Source organism: Sebastes fasciatus, chromosome 20, assembly GCF_043250625.1.
Source record: "Sebastes fasciatus isolate fSebFas1 chromosome 20, fSebFas1.pri, whole genome shotgun sequence".
Taxonomy (NCBI): Eukaryota; Metazoa; Chordata; class Actinopteri; order Perciformes; family Sebastidae; genus Sebastes; species Sebastes fasciatus.
This window is the reverse complement of record NC_133814.1, coordinates 14714233-14730375: the sequence shown is the minus strand read 5'-3', so window position 1 is coordinate 14730375 and position 16143 is coordinate 14714233. Positions and strand designations below refer to the sequence as shown.

Sequence of the window (16143 nt, the reverse complement as noted above, 5' to 3'; positions counted from 1 at the left end):
GCTATATTACTTCATTGTTTTTCCATTTATCTTTATCCTGTTAAAGAGACAATTAAAGAAATAATTAGAGGAAGAAAAAGAGAAACAAAGACATAAAATAAGCAAGAAAAGAGCTTCTGCTGCTTTACGTTTATTGATCATTTTGGCTGAGTACAAAAAGATAAATAAATGTTTAATGGCCTTATCAGTCCTATGCACTGATTAGAAATATCTACCATATATTTGGAGATCGTGACGACTTATTTGACAGTCACGACTGTCGAGAAGAATCGCGTTGAGTTAAATGCATAAGTGAGGGAGAGGATGAGGCAAGGACGGAAACAACAGGCTGAAAGAGAAATCTGAGAGACAGTGAGTCAGAGAAACTGAAAGACAAGAGTCAGCAGAGAGAAAGAGAGATGCAGAGATTGTTGCTCATTCATCCAATCTCGCAAACAACAGAGTTACTGACACCGAGACAGACGAGGGAGACGGGGAAGAAGAAGAGAAAGCGAGGCAAAGCGAGGAGGATCTTGTTCGGCAGGGAGATCACAGCAACACAGATCTATTTACAGATTAGTAATGGTTCTGACTGTGTGTGTGTGTGTGTGTGTGTGTGTGTGTGTGTGTGTGTGAACTGTTATCCTTATATCCCCTGAGCAGAGAGCAACAAATTGCCACTCTGCAGTTTGTCATTGGTTTGCTGTATTTTTTTTAATTATTGTAGGTGTTTTTGCACCATCTACAGGCCTGGGTAGGAATATATGACATTTTAGGGATAATGTTGCATACATTCATTGCAATTACAGAATAATCTAAATCAAGTAAACCTGCAAAATTACATTTACAAATATGTTGTAGTAGTAAGAAAAAGAAAAACATACTTTATGTTTCCTCTGTCTCCTCAATCTCAATCTGCTCCTCACATCTGGCAGTTTAAAGTCCTCTTTAATTTTAAGGATAAGGGAATCTCTAATCTCATAGTTTGTATTTAATATCTCATAATTGTGACTCAGTATTTCCTTATTTTGTCTTGTCTACAGAATTTTTTTAACAAGAAATAGATTTAAGATTTAAAAAAAAGAAGAAGCACCTGAGCCTGAGATATTCTGACTTTTAGTCTCAAGTATAAGTCTCAAGCAGCCAAAACACTTGATTCCCCTTAATGCATCTCAATAGCATCTTTCATTTGACCTATCGTGCCTGATAAATGCTCATGTCAAACTTCACACGGCCAGCTTGTAACGCATGCTTTCTGCTAGAAATGTGTATAACGTCCAAGCCGAAGCTGAAATAACCCAGAAGACATCATCAGAGTTATCTTTAGAGACTTTGGAAAGCTCCCTCCGGTGAACTATTTTCACAGACTGAATAAGCACTGTTTGTGATGAGTACTTTATTTCTTAAACAGGTGGACTATAGTGGCTCTGCTTCTTTAACTAGAAGGTGCAGTTATTAATAGCGCAATTACATCTCTTGTCTTTTTATATGACACCTTGGAAAAATGATATCATCAGTTGAGGCAGTTGAAAGCTCTGACACTTATTATTAATATGTTTAATATGTAAATCTATCACTGCCAAAATAATCACTCAATCAAGATATCTTTTTTTATATATCAAAGTGATTCTTTCTGAATTTTCAGACACATTATTGAAGCAGTGAAGTTGATATTATTGAGGATGCCTGGAGTGCTGAGAGGCCCTTTATGCTCTAAGAGCACCTGTTACCTTTGTGTGAGTGGGTTTAATGGAAAGTGATCATATTATGTCCATGTATATACATTCAGACATGTTTATGCTGTGCATCACAGTAGTAATCAGTTCCCCTGACATGACCAGATAGTATATTTGCTGTCAGCGTGTGGAGCATGACAGTAAATCACCACGGGTGGACTGAAATCATTAATACATTCAAACTGAATTACCTATACCTTAGCGACAAAATTATTTTTCCACATCGTGAGAAACCTGAGTGACTCCTTCAGTGACTCAAGAGGACTCCAGCACAGTTATGAGATGAAATTTTAATGACCATTGGGGAACAGAAATGGTACACAGATACATTAAAAACAAATCAAAAGTGAATGCTTGATGTATACATAAATATACAGGGTATTTGAGGCTGCAACAGCTCACTAGAGACGTGCTGCGTGTTGTTCAATTGAGGCTTTCATTTAGCGTTCATCCTCTGCTTGGCTGCCTCCAGGGTGTGCAGCTGAGCCAGTCACCAATTTGGTCGTCCTGCTTGCATCTTGAGACGGGGTTGCTTCCTCTCCGGCACAGAATGTATGTTGCATCATGTTGAAACACCTCCTGTCCTGGCCCTGTCATGCACCTCTTTGTTGTCAAAGCAGCACTCGTGTATGAGCTTTTCCCAAGTTCTTATAGGACTGCACAATTTCCACTCCATCACCCTAAATGGTGACAGGTGTTCTCCGATTTGCATTTCAGTGGCAGGATAATACCACACCATGAAGTAGAAGATAGAAATAGCTCCAGGCTGCACTTTATAAACAAAAGAAAAATCTATTGTATACGTGTATATTACAGCTAAAAGCATGATCTAAGGTGATAGGAACATTTATAGCACAAGTGGTTATACATGTATTAGGCAAGAAAGGGCTCATGAGGATGGTGTACAGATTATAAAGTCCCTCGAGGCAAATTTGTTATATTGGGCTATGTAAATAAGAAAAATGACATGCTCCCCAGATAAATCCAAGCAGCATGCAACAGACTCCACAGGGATTGCACTAAACCTCTCTTGAGGTCTACAGAGGAGAGGGTAGCCTACATGATGCACAATACAAGAAATGCACTATTCAAGAGATGTACTATTTCTGAACAAGTTGCTTAATAAACAATTAATACAGCCAGGTGAAAGCTCCTTGGCTGCGGATGACGCACACAAAAGCCATGTTTTTGATGTAACTATTTAATTTATGTATTAATGTTTTAATGTTTTAATGTTTTAATGTTTTTATTTATTTATTCATCTATTTATTTATTTATCTATTTATTTTACAATAAATGTAAATGTAGAAGACAATTTAGACTACCTCTCTCTTTAATAAAGAGGAGAAAAAACTACATAACTCTCCGCCTTTTGTTTTATTTTGGTATACTTTTTACCATTTAGGGCTACTTTTATTTTGGCAACAAACATTTATTTTGATAAAGAACACACACTCTCTCAAATCCAGATTTGCTTCACTGGCATTACCATAACTTAATATGTGCTCCTGATTTCAGGCAAATCTTATTATCCTTCCTCAGTAGTGAATAAAGCAAAGCTAAATTGGGAATTAAATCTGCTTGTTTTTTATTCTATTTTGTCTAAATATTATTTTATAATATTTTCTGAAAGAATGTGGTGGGTTTTTGTTTATTGTGATTTTTTTCAGAAGGTGGCACAATTCTGCATGACATATTCAGCAACATATCATGTACACAAAAAAAAAAAAAAAAAGAAAAAGACAAGAAAAAAACAGAACACAGTGACAACATAGGAAATAATAAATAGATAAATAAATAAATGTAAAAAATATACATTTTAAAAAATTATAATTAAATAAAAAAGAACATACTACAATATTAATTACAAATAAATAATTATGTGAAAGGTTGCCATTCCTCCTTATTTACCCTTTCTTCAGTCTAATTTAATGCTTCAGACATATCTTTCCATATATATACACATATGTTTCCTTCATTTGTATTCTTTGTTAAAGGCTGATTAGTCTAAATTATGGTTCCAAATCAGAGAAAATCCCTAAATATCTAGACATATATCATCAAAAGCTAAAAGTTCGAAAATATATTTTAGCAAGAATGCAGCTGCAAAGAAACCAGCGAAAGAAACATTTTGTTATAATCACTAATAATTTACTTATATATATATTTTTATTGCTTTGCTGTGTATTTTATTTCATCCACCAATCCATTATCTGTAACCGCTTATCCTATTCAGGGCCGTGGGGGAGCTTGGAGCTGATCCCAGCTGACATTGTACACCTCGGACAGGTCGCCAGACTATCACAGGGCTGACACATAGAGACAACCAGTCACACTCACATTCACACCTACGGGCAATTTAGAGTCAATTTTATTTCAAATTATGTTTATTGCATGAAACTTTATATGAAAATGAATTAAATGTGACCAGTTGTATGACTTTTACTTGACTTTTACTTCATTACTCTGTATATAATAACAGACAACAACTTGGCAATAAGGTCAAATTGCTGAGTCAGTGTTAACATACTGTACATTATACTGAACACAGACTATTATCGGGCCCACAAGAGATATAAAAGTTGTGGATAAAAAGTGCTGACTTTTAAATTTAGGACTATATGGGAACTCTGCAATTAGACAACTTTCACCAATTAAATCCGCTGCCTGGATCAAGCTGCTATAAGCTTTAATCTGCCGCAGTGCTGTATTTAGCAGCTGTATGACACATGAAGACCGTGAGAAGTTTTATTTAATTGTTAGTATTGTCCTCAGTTATCTATCAACTGGGTGGGAGTTGGGGTTGGGTGACTCTCCTCCCATCGCTGCTCCCCGAGATAAGAGCTGACAAAACCACAAAAAGTGTCAGAAAAACACCCCGATTCACCCTCAGCTTCGAAGACTCGCACTCGTTCACAATGACTGATTCAAACTTGTCGTAAGTTCTCTGTTTCTTCAGTTCGTAAAAAAATTAATTCAGTAAAATTCACCCTTATATACAAGTTCATGAAAATGTCTTTCAGTGATAAGAAGCTGACAGAGGATGAGAGTCTAAAAGGGAGCAAAAAGAAGCAAAAGAAGGAAGATGCCTGGAAACCAGAGACACCCAGGGACCCATTTTCTATGGTTTGTGTCTTTCTAAGTGCTGGTTTGTGTTTGTGACAATGTGAATGCTCATGAACTTGCGCGTGGGTGTATTGAAATTACCAGTTTTGGCTGTAGGAATCAAGCTGATTTATGCTGCTGTGTGCCAGTCAAACGTCAATGTTCTTGGTGGAAGATTATATAGTAACTTGTCCTTGCCTCTCTTGTCCTGACCTTAGCTGGACTCTCTGCCAGAGACGAAGCAGCAGGAGATCCAGAGAGCCCTCCACCTCTTCTCCATGGGCCCGAATCTGCCCAAGACCCTGCAGCAGGCCAAAAAACACACGTACCGTTTCTGGGACACGCAGCCCGTCCCCAGACTGGGTGAGAAGTTATTCCTGAATACTCTAAAAACAAAAGCATTGGCTCAAAGTTATACTTGAAGCAAAAGTTTGATATTTTGGGGAAATATGCTTATTCGCTTTCTGCAGTGAGAATTAGATGAGATACCATTCACACATTTGTCCACTAAATATAAGGCCAGCAGCCAGTTAGCTTAGCTTAGCATAAAGACTGGAAACAGGGGGAAACAACTAGCCTGCTCTGTCCAACGGTAACAAAATCCGTCTAGTAGCACTTCTAAAGCTCAGTAATTAACATGTTATGTCTTGTTTAATTTAATTTAATTTGTACCAAAACCACAATGTTAAAATATAATTTTTTTTATATGGGGGGGGGGTTATGTTTTGGACTATTTCTTGGCTCTGAGCAGTTGCCAGGCAACCAGCAGAGACTTCAGGAAGTTATGGTGCCTTCAAATGAAACTCGTGAGCTTGTGTTTACAACACGGGAAGTCGTGTACACAATATGTTTGGCGCTGAAGTGGTTAAGTGGTGAGAACATCTCTGCTAATCAACGGCAATATTAACGTTACTGTTGTAAATGGATTAGGCAGTTGGGAATATCAACACGTTGATCAGAGATATTATAAAATTAGGAAGAAAAACAATACACGACTAAAATTACAATATATTCACTTATTATGTACCAAAAAATTAACTTCCATGGCCGCCGCCATTTCTGACAACGTCAACAAACACGTCACAACTCGTAAATTCTGAGCTTTCAGAAACTTTCCACTTACAAAGTCGTGAATACCACAAGAGCATAAACAGAGGTAAACACAACCCCATTTGAAGGCACCATTACTTGCTGCCTTCAAATGGGGTCGTGTTTACCGTGTTTACGAGAAGAGTCCGTATGAACGCCCCTCTCTTGTGATATTCACGACCTTGTAAGTGGAAATTTCCACGAGTTCACGAGTTTCAATGCATTTGCTAACGTTTTCGGGAATGGTGGAGTCCATGGAAGTTCCTTTTTTAGTCGATGATAAGTGAATATATTGTAATTTTAGTCAATTGTTTGCCTTTCTATTTACTGCATTACGTTTCCCGCTCACTAGCTTGCTAAATTGTCAGTCTCAGTGGCTTCTAGACGCCTACAGTAACGTTAATTTTGCCGTTGCCTAGCAGCGTCAAACCACGGGCTCACTTCCATTTAAAGGCAGAAACTCCTCCCAGCTAAGAAATAGTTTGGCACATAACCCACTTTAAAACAGCAAATTGTCAATTTTACACTTTGGTTTCCTACAAGTTATAACTCTCTTATTGAGCTGTAGAGATGCTGGTAGGTGGATTGTGTTACCTTAACTAATCTACATTGTTTACATCAACTTTTGAGCTACTTTTATCATTTTATCGGCACACTTCTATACCTTTGACAGCACATTACCACCAACATCTGCGGGCAGACGTGTTTATCATATTCCCCGTGGTTGTGCATAATGTGCACGGCACCTGAGAGACACTCCTCAAAACATCGCTCTGGATACCTTTAACTCCACCGCTGCTCTTTATGACATTGCATTTAAAATTAAATTGAATTAAATTGAATTAAATTGATACGGAACACTCAGTTGCACACTTTAATGTATGCTTTTATACAAAGCGGTAAGAAGAAGAAGCCCTATAATGCTATTTTAGCATAGTCATTATAACAGCATATTCATTTTAAGAAGCCATTACTTGAAGTCCATAAATCATTCACGATAATTACAATATTGAGAAAGAAGTTTCGTATTTAATTTGGTTTTCTTTCTACTGGTATCCTCAGGTGACAGTGTTGTGACTCATGGCCCAATAATAGAGGGTGAAGCCGGTGTTCGTGAGGAACCCTACTCTCTACCTCCAGGTTTCTCCTGGGACACTCTGGACCTGAGCAGCCCTACAGTAGTAAGTGACTTCCTGTATGTAAACTGCATCACACACATTATGTCTAATTCTGATCTTTCAGAGGTAAGGAACTGGACTTTTCTTAGTGTGAAGTTCAGGAAAAATTGACTGAAATTCAGGCAAATTCAACTCTTTTTCCATCTATCATTGCAGCTGAGAGAGCTATGCACTCTGCTCAATAAGAACTACATGGAAGAGGATGACAACACGATCAGATATGAGTTCTCGCCGGAGTATCTGCAATGGTAAGCTTCAAGCACTTTGATTTCTAGATTTTGAATGTATTATATCTTTCTTTTACCCTTTTATTCATTGATAGATGCTATGTTTCAGCTCCGTCTTGCTGTAACACACCTTAAAACTGCTCCGTACAACTGCAACACGCCTCAGAGTTGCACTAAAGGAATTAAGGTGTTGAGAGTCTAAAAAGGACAACATAATTTTTCCCTCTTGGCTTCCCAGCCTGACCCTCCGACACACCGTTATCAGTTACAAGCCGGCTACTCAAATCTCTTCACGACTGCCTTTTCCTCCGTGATCTGTATTATATAGTGTATACTTCGGGGAACACTTACATCAAAACATGAAAAAAAAAGTACTTTGATACGAATAATTAACATGAGCAATCAAGGAAGTGGCGCAGATCTTTGGCCCAGAGGTAAAAGAAAGCTACTGTATTCATTCAGCTGAGTCATCTCATGCTCATTCCTTTTATTGGATATTGTCCTTAATTAGAGTTTATTGAACTACCCCTGCATATATTCACAGTCATTTTGCAGACAATGTCATTCTCTTCCTCTTAAGGGCTTTACAACCTCCTAACTGGCTGGCCCAGTGGCACTGTGGCGTGCGAGTAGACACCAATAACAAGTTAGTCGGCTTCATCGCTGCTCTTCCCGCAGATGTCTGCATATATGAGACGTGAGTAGCTCGTAAATGTATGCAAAGATGTGTGTTTATGTGAAATCTGATGATGCTATATTAATATTCACTGCACTTGCCGACAAAAACTGTAGCAATTTTACCTGAAAGTATCTCAAAGCAAATGCTCAAAACGTGCTCTCCTGCAGGGAGAAGCGGATGGCACAGGTCAAACTCCTGTGTGTTCATAAGAAGCTGCGCCTCAAGCGGATGACTCCAGTTCTGATCCGAGAGCTCACCAGACGGGTCAACCAGCAGGGCCTCTACCAGGCTGTGTACACAGCTGGCCTAGTGCTGCCCACACCAATAAGCTCCTGCAGGTAGGAGCTGCTACTCAGGGTTGATTCCACATTTGATTTAAATGGGAAGTGAAGCCACAATTAGCTTTTTTTTTAGCTTTTAAAGCTCCTGAAAAAAACTCGATACGCTTCTTAAAGGGGACCTATTAAGCTTTTGTGCTTTTTCCCTTTCCTTTATTGTGTTCTATAGTTTTTTGTGCATGTAAAAGGTCTGCAAAGGTACAAAGCCCAAAGTCCACGCCAAAGAAACACCTGAACTGCCGAAAACGCCTTGATTGAAGTCCCGCCTTTTTGTCCGTAACGTGGTGATGTCACCAAGTAACACATTTGCATAATACTTGCCTAGTGGCTTTTTTTTTTTTTTTTAACATTAAAACATGTTCTAGTAGAAACCCAAAATAAAATTATCCACCTGAAAATAAATATAATAGGTCCTCTTTAATTGGAGGGATGGGTTTTGACTTGAATGCAAAATGTTCTGCCAAAGACACAAGAATTTTGGTTATTTAACATTGCAGATTCCTGTTTTATCTTTGTGTACTTGTTTAAAGCAGCAGAGTGCATTTGGAATTTGGATTTGTGATTTTGGGCTATACAAATAGAATTGACTTGACTATTTCTGAGCTGCCAAGTCACTGTCAAGATGAGATGTGCTCATAAGTTTCTTGGAAATAAGTCATTCAGCATGAAAAAGCCTAAAAAATGACTAATCGACCAAAGAAATCTTAGTCGACTAAGACCAAAACAACCGATTAGTTGACTAATCAACTAAGAGGAGGTAGCCCTGGATCAAACCCCACCCACCCAGTCCTGATGAAGCAGATTAGATGAGTTTTTGAGTGTGAAATCCCAAATTGGTAATGGCTTATCATGAATATCTCATGTTATGGAGAAAAAGAAACAAATCTGCAGTGTCTTTAACACAATGAAGAATTAATTAAAACATGAAAACTTCTTTATCTTCTTCATCTTTGGTATTTCTCTTGTGAAGAAACATTCTACCTTCACTGTCCCTATACACAAATGAACAAAGTGAATCCTTTAGGTACTGGAATCGCCCTCTGAATCCCAGAAAGCTGACGGAGGTGAGCTACCCGGGTCTGAGGCAGAACATGAACCTGCAGAGAGCTCTCAAGTTCTACCGTGTGCCTAAGGTTAGTTTGTGCTGCCACCTAGAGACCAAAACCCATCAGTGCCATTATAGTCTGACATGGTCACAGCATTTTCACCTGACTCACCTTTTGGCCCTATACAAAATGTTTAAAGATACTGATTTTAATCATTCAGGCACTTAACTGAACGTGTTTTTTCTTCCTCTCTCTCCCAGGTGACAAAGACAGCAGGTCTGCGGCCAATGACTAAAGAAGATGTTGTGGGGATACACTCACTACTGCAGGCTAACCTCCGCAAGTTTCACCTCAAACCCGTGCTGTCTTTGCAGGAAGTAGAGCACTGGCTGCTACCGAGGAAGAGCGTGATTGACACCTATGTCGTGGAGGTCTGACCTTACAAATTGTCATCAATTTTTAATTTCTTTGGAGAAGGAAGAGCTGTCCATTTTCTGTAATATTTAAACTCACCATGCTGTAGTAGTTAATAACTTATTCCCCTCCTGTCCTCTCACACAAGGGTGATGATGGTACACTGACAGACGTGGTGAGTTTCTACAGCGTCTCCTCCAGGGTGCTGAATCACCTGGTCCACACTGACCTGAGAGCAGCTCATCTCCTCTACCTTGCCTCTACCGCCACAGACCCGATCGACCTCGTGGAGGACACACTGGTCCTGGCTAAAGCCGTGAGTGTGTCAGAATAAAACTCCCCTTCATTTAAAAAGTGCACAAGGTGTTTAGACCTCTCCCTTCCAAACTACACATATGATCAATCTACTCAAAATTTGAATAGGGTTCTATGTATTGTATGGTTTACTGTGTGTTGTAACAAAATAAATGCTCTTTTTCCTCACTGACAGAAAGGTTTTGACGTCTTCTCTGCTCTCGATGTGATGGATAACAAGAGTTTCCTGGAAAAGCTCAAGTTCAGCGTCGACGACAAGCGCCTTCATTACTACCTGTACAACTGGATGTGTCCTACTATGAGCCCAGACAAGGTACTGAATACTGTAGTATCCTACTGCAGAGACACGTTACTGTCTTTCTGTGTTTTCAAAGTCATTCACACTACCTTATAAAACAGCCGGTTAGACTGTTTTCAGGTCATTAAATGGGTGTTATCAGTGGTTATAAGCCTCATAGATGTGGGTCAGAAGGGGCCTGCTACACCCACTAATAGGTTTTATCATTGATTCACATAGGCGATCACGGAAAGAAGGAATAAAAGAAGACGACGGCGATCATAGTAATTCTGACATGAGCAAAAGCGGAAGTCATGCGCTGTGGTCTAGACACCGTGAAACTCCATATGGAGTGGAACACAGTACTTCGCATCCTGTGTGAAACCAACTTCACGTTGTCGTCTTTATGTTCACAACCTTAAGTTTCACTCTCACTTTGTAGTTATTTTTAAGCCAAAGCACAATCTATTCCCCTGAACTTAACTAAGTAGTTTTGTTGCCTAAACCTAAACAAGCTGTTTTGTTTGCATTTCATTCAGTTCTACGTGTTAGAACGTGTTGCTCCACTGACTCACATCTATGAGGCTATGACGACTGATACCGCCCATTTAAAGAGCTGATAACAGTCGAATCGGGTGCAGCAGAGTAGAAAGAAACTCTTGAATATGAATACAAATACAACTTGTAATGCCTCCTTATGCAAATGTTTCAGGAAAGATATAACTTTTTCATTCCACTATTATTGTATACTACACACTGGAAAACTCGTTGGTCATGCAGTAAATTTAAGTACAAACAAGGAGTTAAGTCCTAGAAAAACTAAATCACACATCTAGAATTACCTTACCAAAAAAAATCATCCTTGAGAACAGATTCATGATTTACATTTCCTATTATTGCCACACAATAAGGTCGGTGGAAATTATCTCATTATAGCTAAAAAATCACTCTGATATTAGCAGCAAATCGTGACCTTTACTAAAACTGTAAACACAAACACTGCAGGTAAAATACAGAAATACAAAGTGCTGCAGTGCTATATACAATTGTCTGCCATGCAAGTTCTTAATGTCACACCATAATTATATAGTAATGGCTGCATGTTTTACAGGTGGGCTTGGTGTTACCCAACTAACCTGCTGCCACTAAAAGAAGAGTGAAGGGTGGTGAAGATGAAAGTACCAGAGTGATCGGCAGGACAGTGGGCATCAAACTGCATCACCACCAGAATGAATTTGGGTTTAAAATATGAACAGACAAACTATAAAACAACACACTCACAAATTGATAAAGACAGAATTTAATTTGTAAACACATCCATCATCTGGATGTCTCTAATTTCAATCAGCGTTTCTGCGACAGGAAATGATTGTTTCTTACATGATGGAGGATTGAGTAAACACATTCAAGCAGTTCAGAAAATACACCCTGTACGTACCAGTGTATGTGTGCGTATGAGTAAAAGAAAACGCTTTTAATATTCCAATAAACTAATGTTAACATAAATGCATTCAACAGTTTTTCCAACTCTTGTCAATAGATGTTTAATTATAGCAGTTGTGAAGTATTCTGTTTCTACTCAATACTAAAACTAATTACTAAAAATGACTAATACTTTTAACAACACAATTCACAAGTAATCTGGAAAGTAAACAACAGTTTTTGAGGTACACATTGCAATTTTTCAACGATTAAGACATGCACTTTGCATGTAAATGCGGTGCCATAAAGAGTGCATTAAAAAAACACATCAAAAAAGAGCTTGTTTATTAAAAAAACTAATTCCTCGGGCAGGATCCCCCCATAATCCCCCTACAGAGGTCTGGGCTGAGCCTCCAATGTCTTTGAATCCTAGAAACATCCCTGTTTTAGACCAGCCACTGTTCACTAGCTATAAAACCATGAGGTCCATACATTGTCTAATATGAACAACAGAGGGCACTGCAACCCTAACATTACAGTGAGCCTTTTATTGTGTGCAACTAAAGGGGGAGTGTAGATGCAGGCATCACCTGCTTTGCATTTTATTGTTGGATGCGTATGAAAATCACTAACATAAATCATGAGTGTATTTGTGTGCCTGTTGGACAGTATCAGACATAGAGACAAAGAGATGCAGAGGGACAGATGACTAATAAACCTAGCTGTGTGATGCCTTCAGGTCCTGTTGGAAATAGAGGAATTCTAAATTTGCAGAAAAAAGTTTTTCACATACCGGAGGAAAACAACCAATCAGAGCTGATCTGGAGCTTTGCCGTCTCTGAGCAGCTGTCAATCACTCGCAAACTCCGATCAAACTGTCAAACTAGTCAGCGCTGATCAAATATGAATCAATATTATGTTACCGAAATGCCTATTTCTCGCCTCAAATGTTTTCAGAAACATCTTGAAGTGCGCTGTTTAGCTGTAAAATGAGAAAATTTGTGAGAGATGTTGAGAACAGCTGATGAAATACCAAGCAACGCCCACCAGCCGGAGCAAACTTTTTCATTTTACAACTAAACAGTACACTACAAGATGATTCTGAAAACATTTGAGGCGAGAAACAGGCATTACAGTAACAGGATATTGATTCATATTTGATCAGCGCTGCCTAGTTTGACCGTTTGATCGGAGTTTGTGTGTGATTGACAGCTGCATCCATTGAATGAACAGCCAATAGGAACGCTCTCTCTCTGAAATGACCTGTGATTGGCCAAAGTCTCCTGTCACACGGCTAGATTTATTAAAGCTGCTTGAAAACAGAGCCACGAGGAGGTGCATACGTCTAGTTTTCTCTCAGAACACTTGAATGACAATATGCTGAAAGGTTATTATGAAATTTTTGCCCAATGATGCCAAAACTATTCTGCCTACTGAAGCTTTAACTGGGTTGCAAGCAAATCAAGTAGAGCTGAAGTTTAAGGTGTAAAGTAGCACACACAAGACATATTTACGTAAGTTCTAATGTAAAAATGAGTGAATGTAATTTTCTTTCCTCTTCTTTATTTTACTGTACTTGCGAAAAACACACAAGTTGGCAAACAACACATCGTTTTACCAGAGGCACCTGAACGTATCATCGCGCTGAGTCTGGACCAATCAGAAGCGAGTATGTATTTTCAGTTTGAAGTTGAGCTGCCAGCAGGAGCAGCAGCTCGTCTCACTGCCGCCTCTCTGCACCCTGCTGCCGGCAGGACAGAGCCGTGTCTCACCGCTCAGCGACGGTGGAGGATGAATAGAGACAGCAAAACTGCTTTATAAAGAAGACAAGTGTCGATTTAATTCAATTCTTTCTCTCTAATTCTCGTCGAGGACTGAACGGTAGTCGAGTAACGGTTTGCATAGTCAGGAACTTTCCTAAAACATAACGTCAGCTAGTAGCGTTATAACGTGCTGTTAAAACCTACAGTAGTGTGCTATTTAGTCTGAATAGCTGTATTATTATCATCTCTCCGTGGATGTTGTGCTTGCTGACGCTTCAGCAGACCTCCATAAAGCATTACAGGTATGTTATTCACAGTATGAAGTGGCAGTTCATGTTGTAATGAGTGTGTTGTTGCTGTGTAACTTAACCACAAACTGGAAGCTTCCTCTTTAACAATTATAAGCATTTTAAAAGGTGTTTCAGGAAATGCTCATGTGTGACACATCAAGGATATGATGTGTGGTTTATGTGTTGAAACGCTGTCATACTGTCAACAGCTGTCATTGCAGCCTACAGTTCTCACAGTGACAGTATTTATAGTGGTATTATAGCTGTTTAATCTTGCACTTAAAAAGCCTACTTGCTATTTTTGTGCCTTTGCATAACTGCACCCTATGAAGACAACAACACTTTTTTTAATTTAGAGCAGTATTACAATGGCAGATACCCCCACTACAAGTCTCACTTACACAATTACAGCTAATTGAAAGAATGCATAGTCTAAGAAAGTAAATTGTTAAAGTATTGTTAATGTAGGCTACAATTAGGATTTGTGCAGCTGAAGAGAGAGAGAAAAAACATTGTTCTGTTGCACAAATTGGGTGTTTTTCTCTCATCTTTGTGTGAAATATTGGATAGTTTTACATATTGGACCTCTAACGATTAATCAAATGAAAGAATATGGTAAGTTTAGAGGAGAATAACTCTTAAATCCCTCTATATTCTGACAGTAGTGCATGAGACAGGTAATCTGAAAAAAAAATCATGTGTCTCTGTGTCCTCCTGTGCTCCTAATGGCATCTGCAAGATTTCACAGACCGGAGGAAAACAAGCAGTAAGAGCTGATCTGGAGCCTTGCCATCTCTGAGCAGCTGTCATTCACTCGCAAACTCCGATCAAACAATCTATTCAATCAAACTATTTCTCTCCTCAAATGATTTCAGAAACATCTTGTAGTGTACTGTTTAGCTGTAAAATAGCTTAGCTTAGCTTTTTTTCGTTCTCCTGTGTGACAGCACGTCCAAGCCAGCTGTTTTTTTTATCCTTTCACCCACTGTCTTACTTAGGAAATCGGTCAACAGAGACTTGTTGAATCCCTTTTGCAAACAGTGACAGAGAGGGGTGAGCATTTGGGGTCGAGTTCTGCAGAAACCACCTGTGAAAACAAAGTGTAAAGAGAGCTGGAATCACCCTATACCTTATTTTTCAACCTTGCAACCTTGCAACCTTACAGTGATGTCACTACAGACTAGATTATGGGTGTTGGCACAAAATAGTTTGGAATCAAAGTCATGTTTACCTGTGTCATACCGCCATGGCTGTGCAAATACTTGCAAGCTGCTTGGGTAATGTCTGTGTATACACTGAGATGGATGAGACTTGTTGGATTTCCTTTGACAAATGGTGACTGTACGCTTTGTGTGAGGTGTCGCCTTTGTTTATTCAGTGTGCATTTTCTTTCAGCAGTCATTTTCCTACGATTTTTAACCATATGTCTTGTCACCGGGCTGTGAATTAAGAGGTTTATGTTCAAAATGATGTCATTTTAAGGAGAAAAGTGATATAATCTGAAGTACATTACACTGTATCTTCAAAATGCACTGTGTGATCAATGAAATGGTGAATATAATGAAGCTCATTGAAGCTTCATATCCGAGGGCTATGGTATTTGACTGTAATTTTCCCTCTGTATGGCTGTCTGTGTCACAACAGGTTTACCAAGACAGCCAGCTGGTGTTGAGCAAGAAAACTGATGCATGCCTTGATAAGACATTGTTTGTGTGTCAGGCACTGTCTGAGCAAGACAGCACATGTTTGTGTTACTCTTTTACTCATTTACAACAGAGCATGCTGCTTTCTGTTACTGTTGTCGTGTTGGGAAATAACAGAAAGTGGATGGCCAATGAGCATGAACGTGTCCGAGCAGGGAGTGGCTCTCGTCATGCTTTACGTAATCCTGCTGCTCTTTACCTGCCTCCTCTTTGAACCATGTAAAGACCCCAAACAAAGAGACAGACGCTCCATTGTTGTTGAGCTGAAGTGAGTGTTATGTGGTTGTGGTAAGTGTTAACATTCACCTGAACGCCTTGTGTCAGTGTGGGGGTGGCGTTGCCATCAGCAGGGATCCTGTTACTCAACACTGGCGAGAGGGCTTTTGGAGGGTGGAGGAGCATGCTGTGGATGAGGGCTCTTGCTGCAGAGACTTGTCTTGTTCAACATTAACTTGTTAATTCTTTTGTTTTTCTTCATAGCAAGACGTCAAGAGTGAAACTGTAGATCGAGTTTCAATTCCCGAATAGCTAATAGCAAGGAATACAAGGGATTGAATCGCAGCGTTGTTGTTTTTTTGGCTT

General features: G+C 39.2%; 2 protein-coding genes across 4 annotated transcripts in view; both read left to right on the top strand.

Moving 5' to 3' along the window:
* Positions 1-4559: 4559 nt before the first annotated feature.
* LOC141758714 (glycylpeptide N-tetradecanoyltransferase 1-like) lies at positions 4560-11889 on the top strand. 2 transcript variants are annotated; one of them, XM_074620341.1, is made up of 12 exons: positions 4560-4653; positions 4739-4841; positions 5039-5183; positions 6972-7090; positions 7244-7335; positions 7895-8011; positions 8161-8331; positions 9356-9464; positions 9638-9808; positions 9940-10107; positions 10282-10419; positions 11495-11889. In XM_074620341.1, the coding sequence occupies exons 1-12, from the start codon at positions 4634-4636 to the stop codon at positions 11516-11518; spliced, it is 1377 nt and encodes a 458-aa protein (XP_074476442.1). In that variant the 5' UTR covers positions 4560-4633; the 3' UTR covers positions 11519-11889. The 2 variants fall into 2 exon arrangements, with proteins under 2 accessions (XP_074476442.1, XP_074476443.1); XM_074620342.1 differs by lacking the exon at positions 4560-4653 and having other exon boundaries at positions 4722-4841.
* A 1597-nt stretch (positions 11890-13486) lies between these two features.
* The window catches only part of svild (supervillin d), a 55179-nt gene continuing 52522 nt past the window's right edge, over positions 13487-16143 (top strand). For both annotated transcript variants that reach the window (XR_012591984.1, XM_074620752.1), the window contains exon 1: positions 13487-13870. The gene's annotated coding sequence lies outside the window, so the exon portion shown is untranslated. The remainder of the gene's footprint in view (positions 13871-16143) is intronic.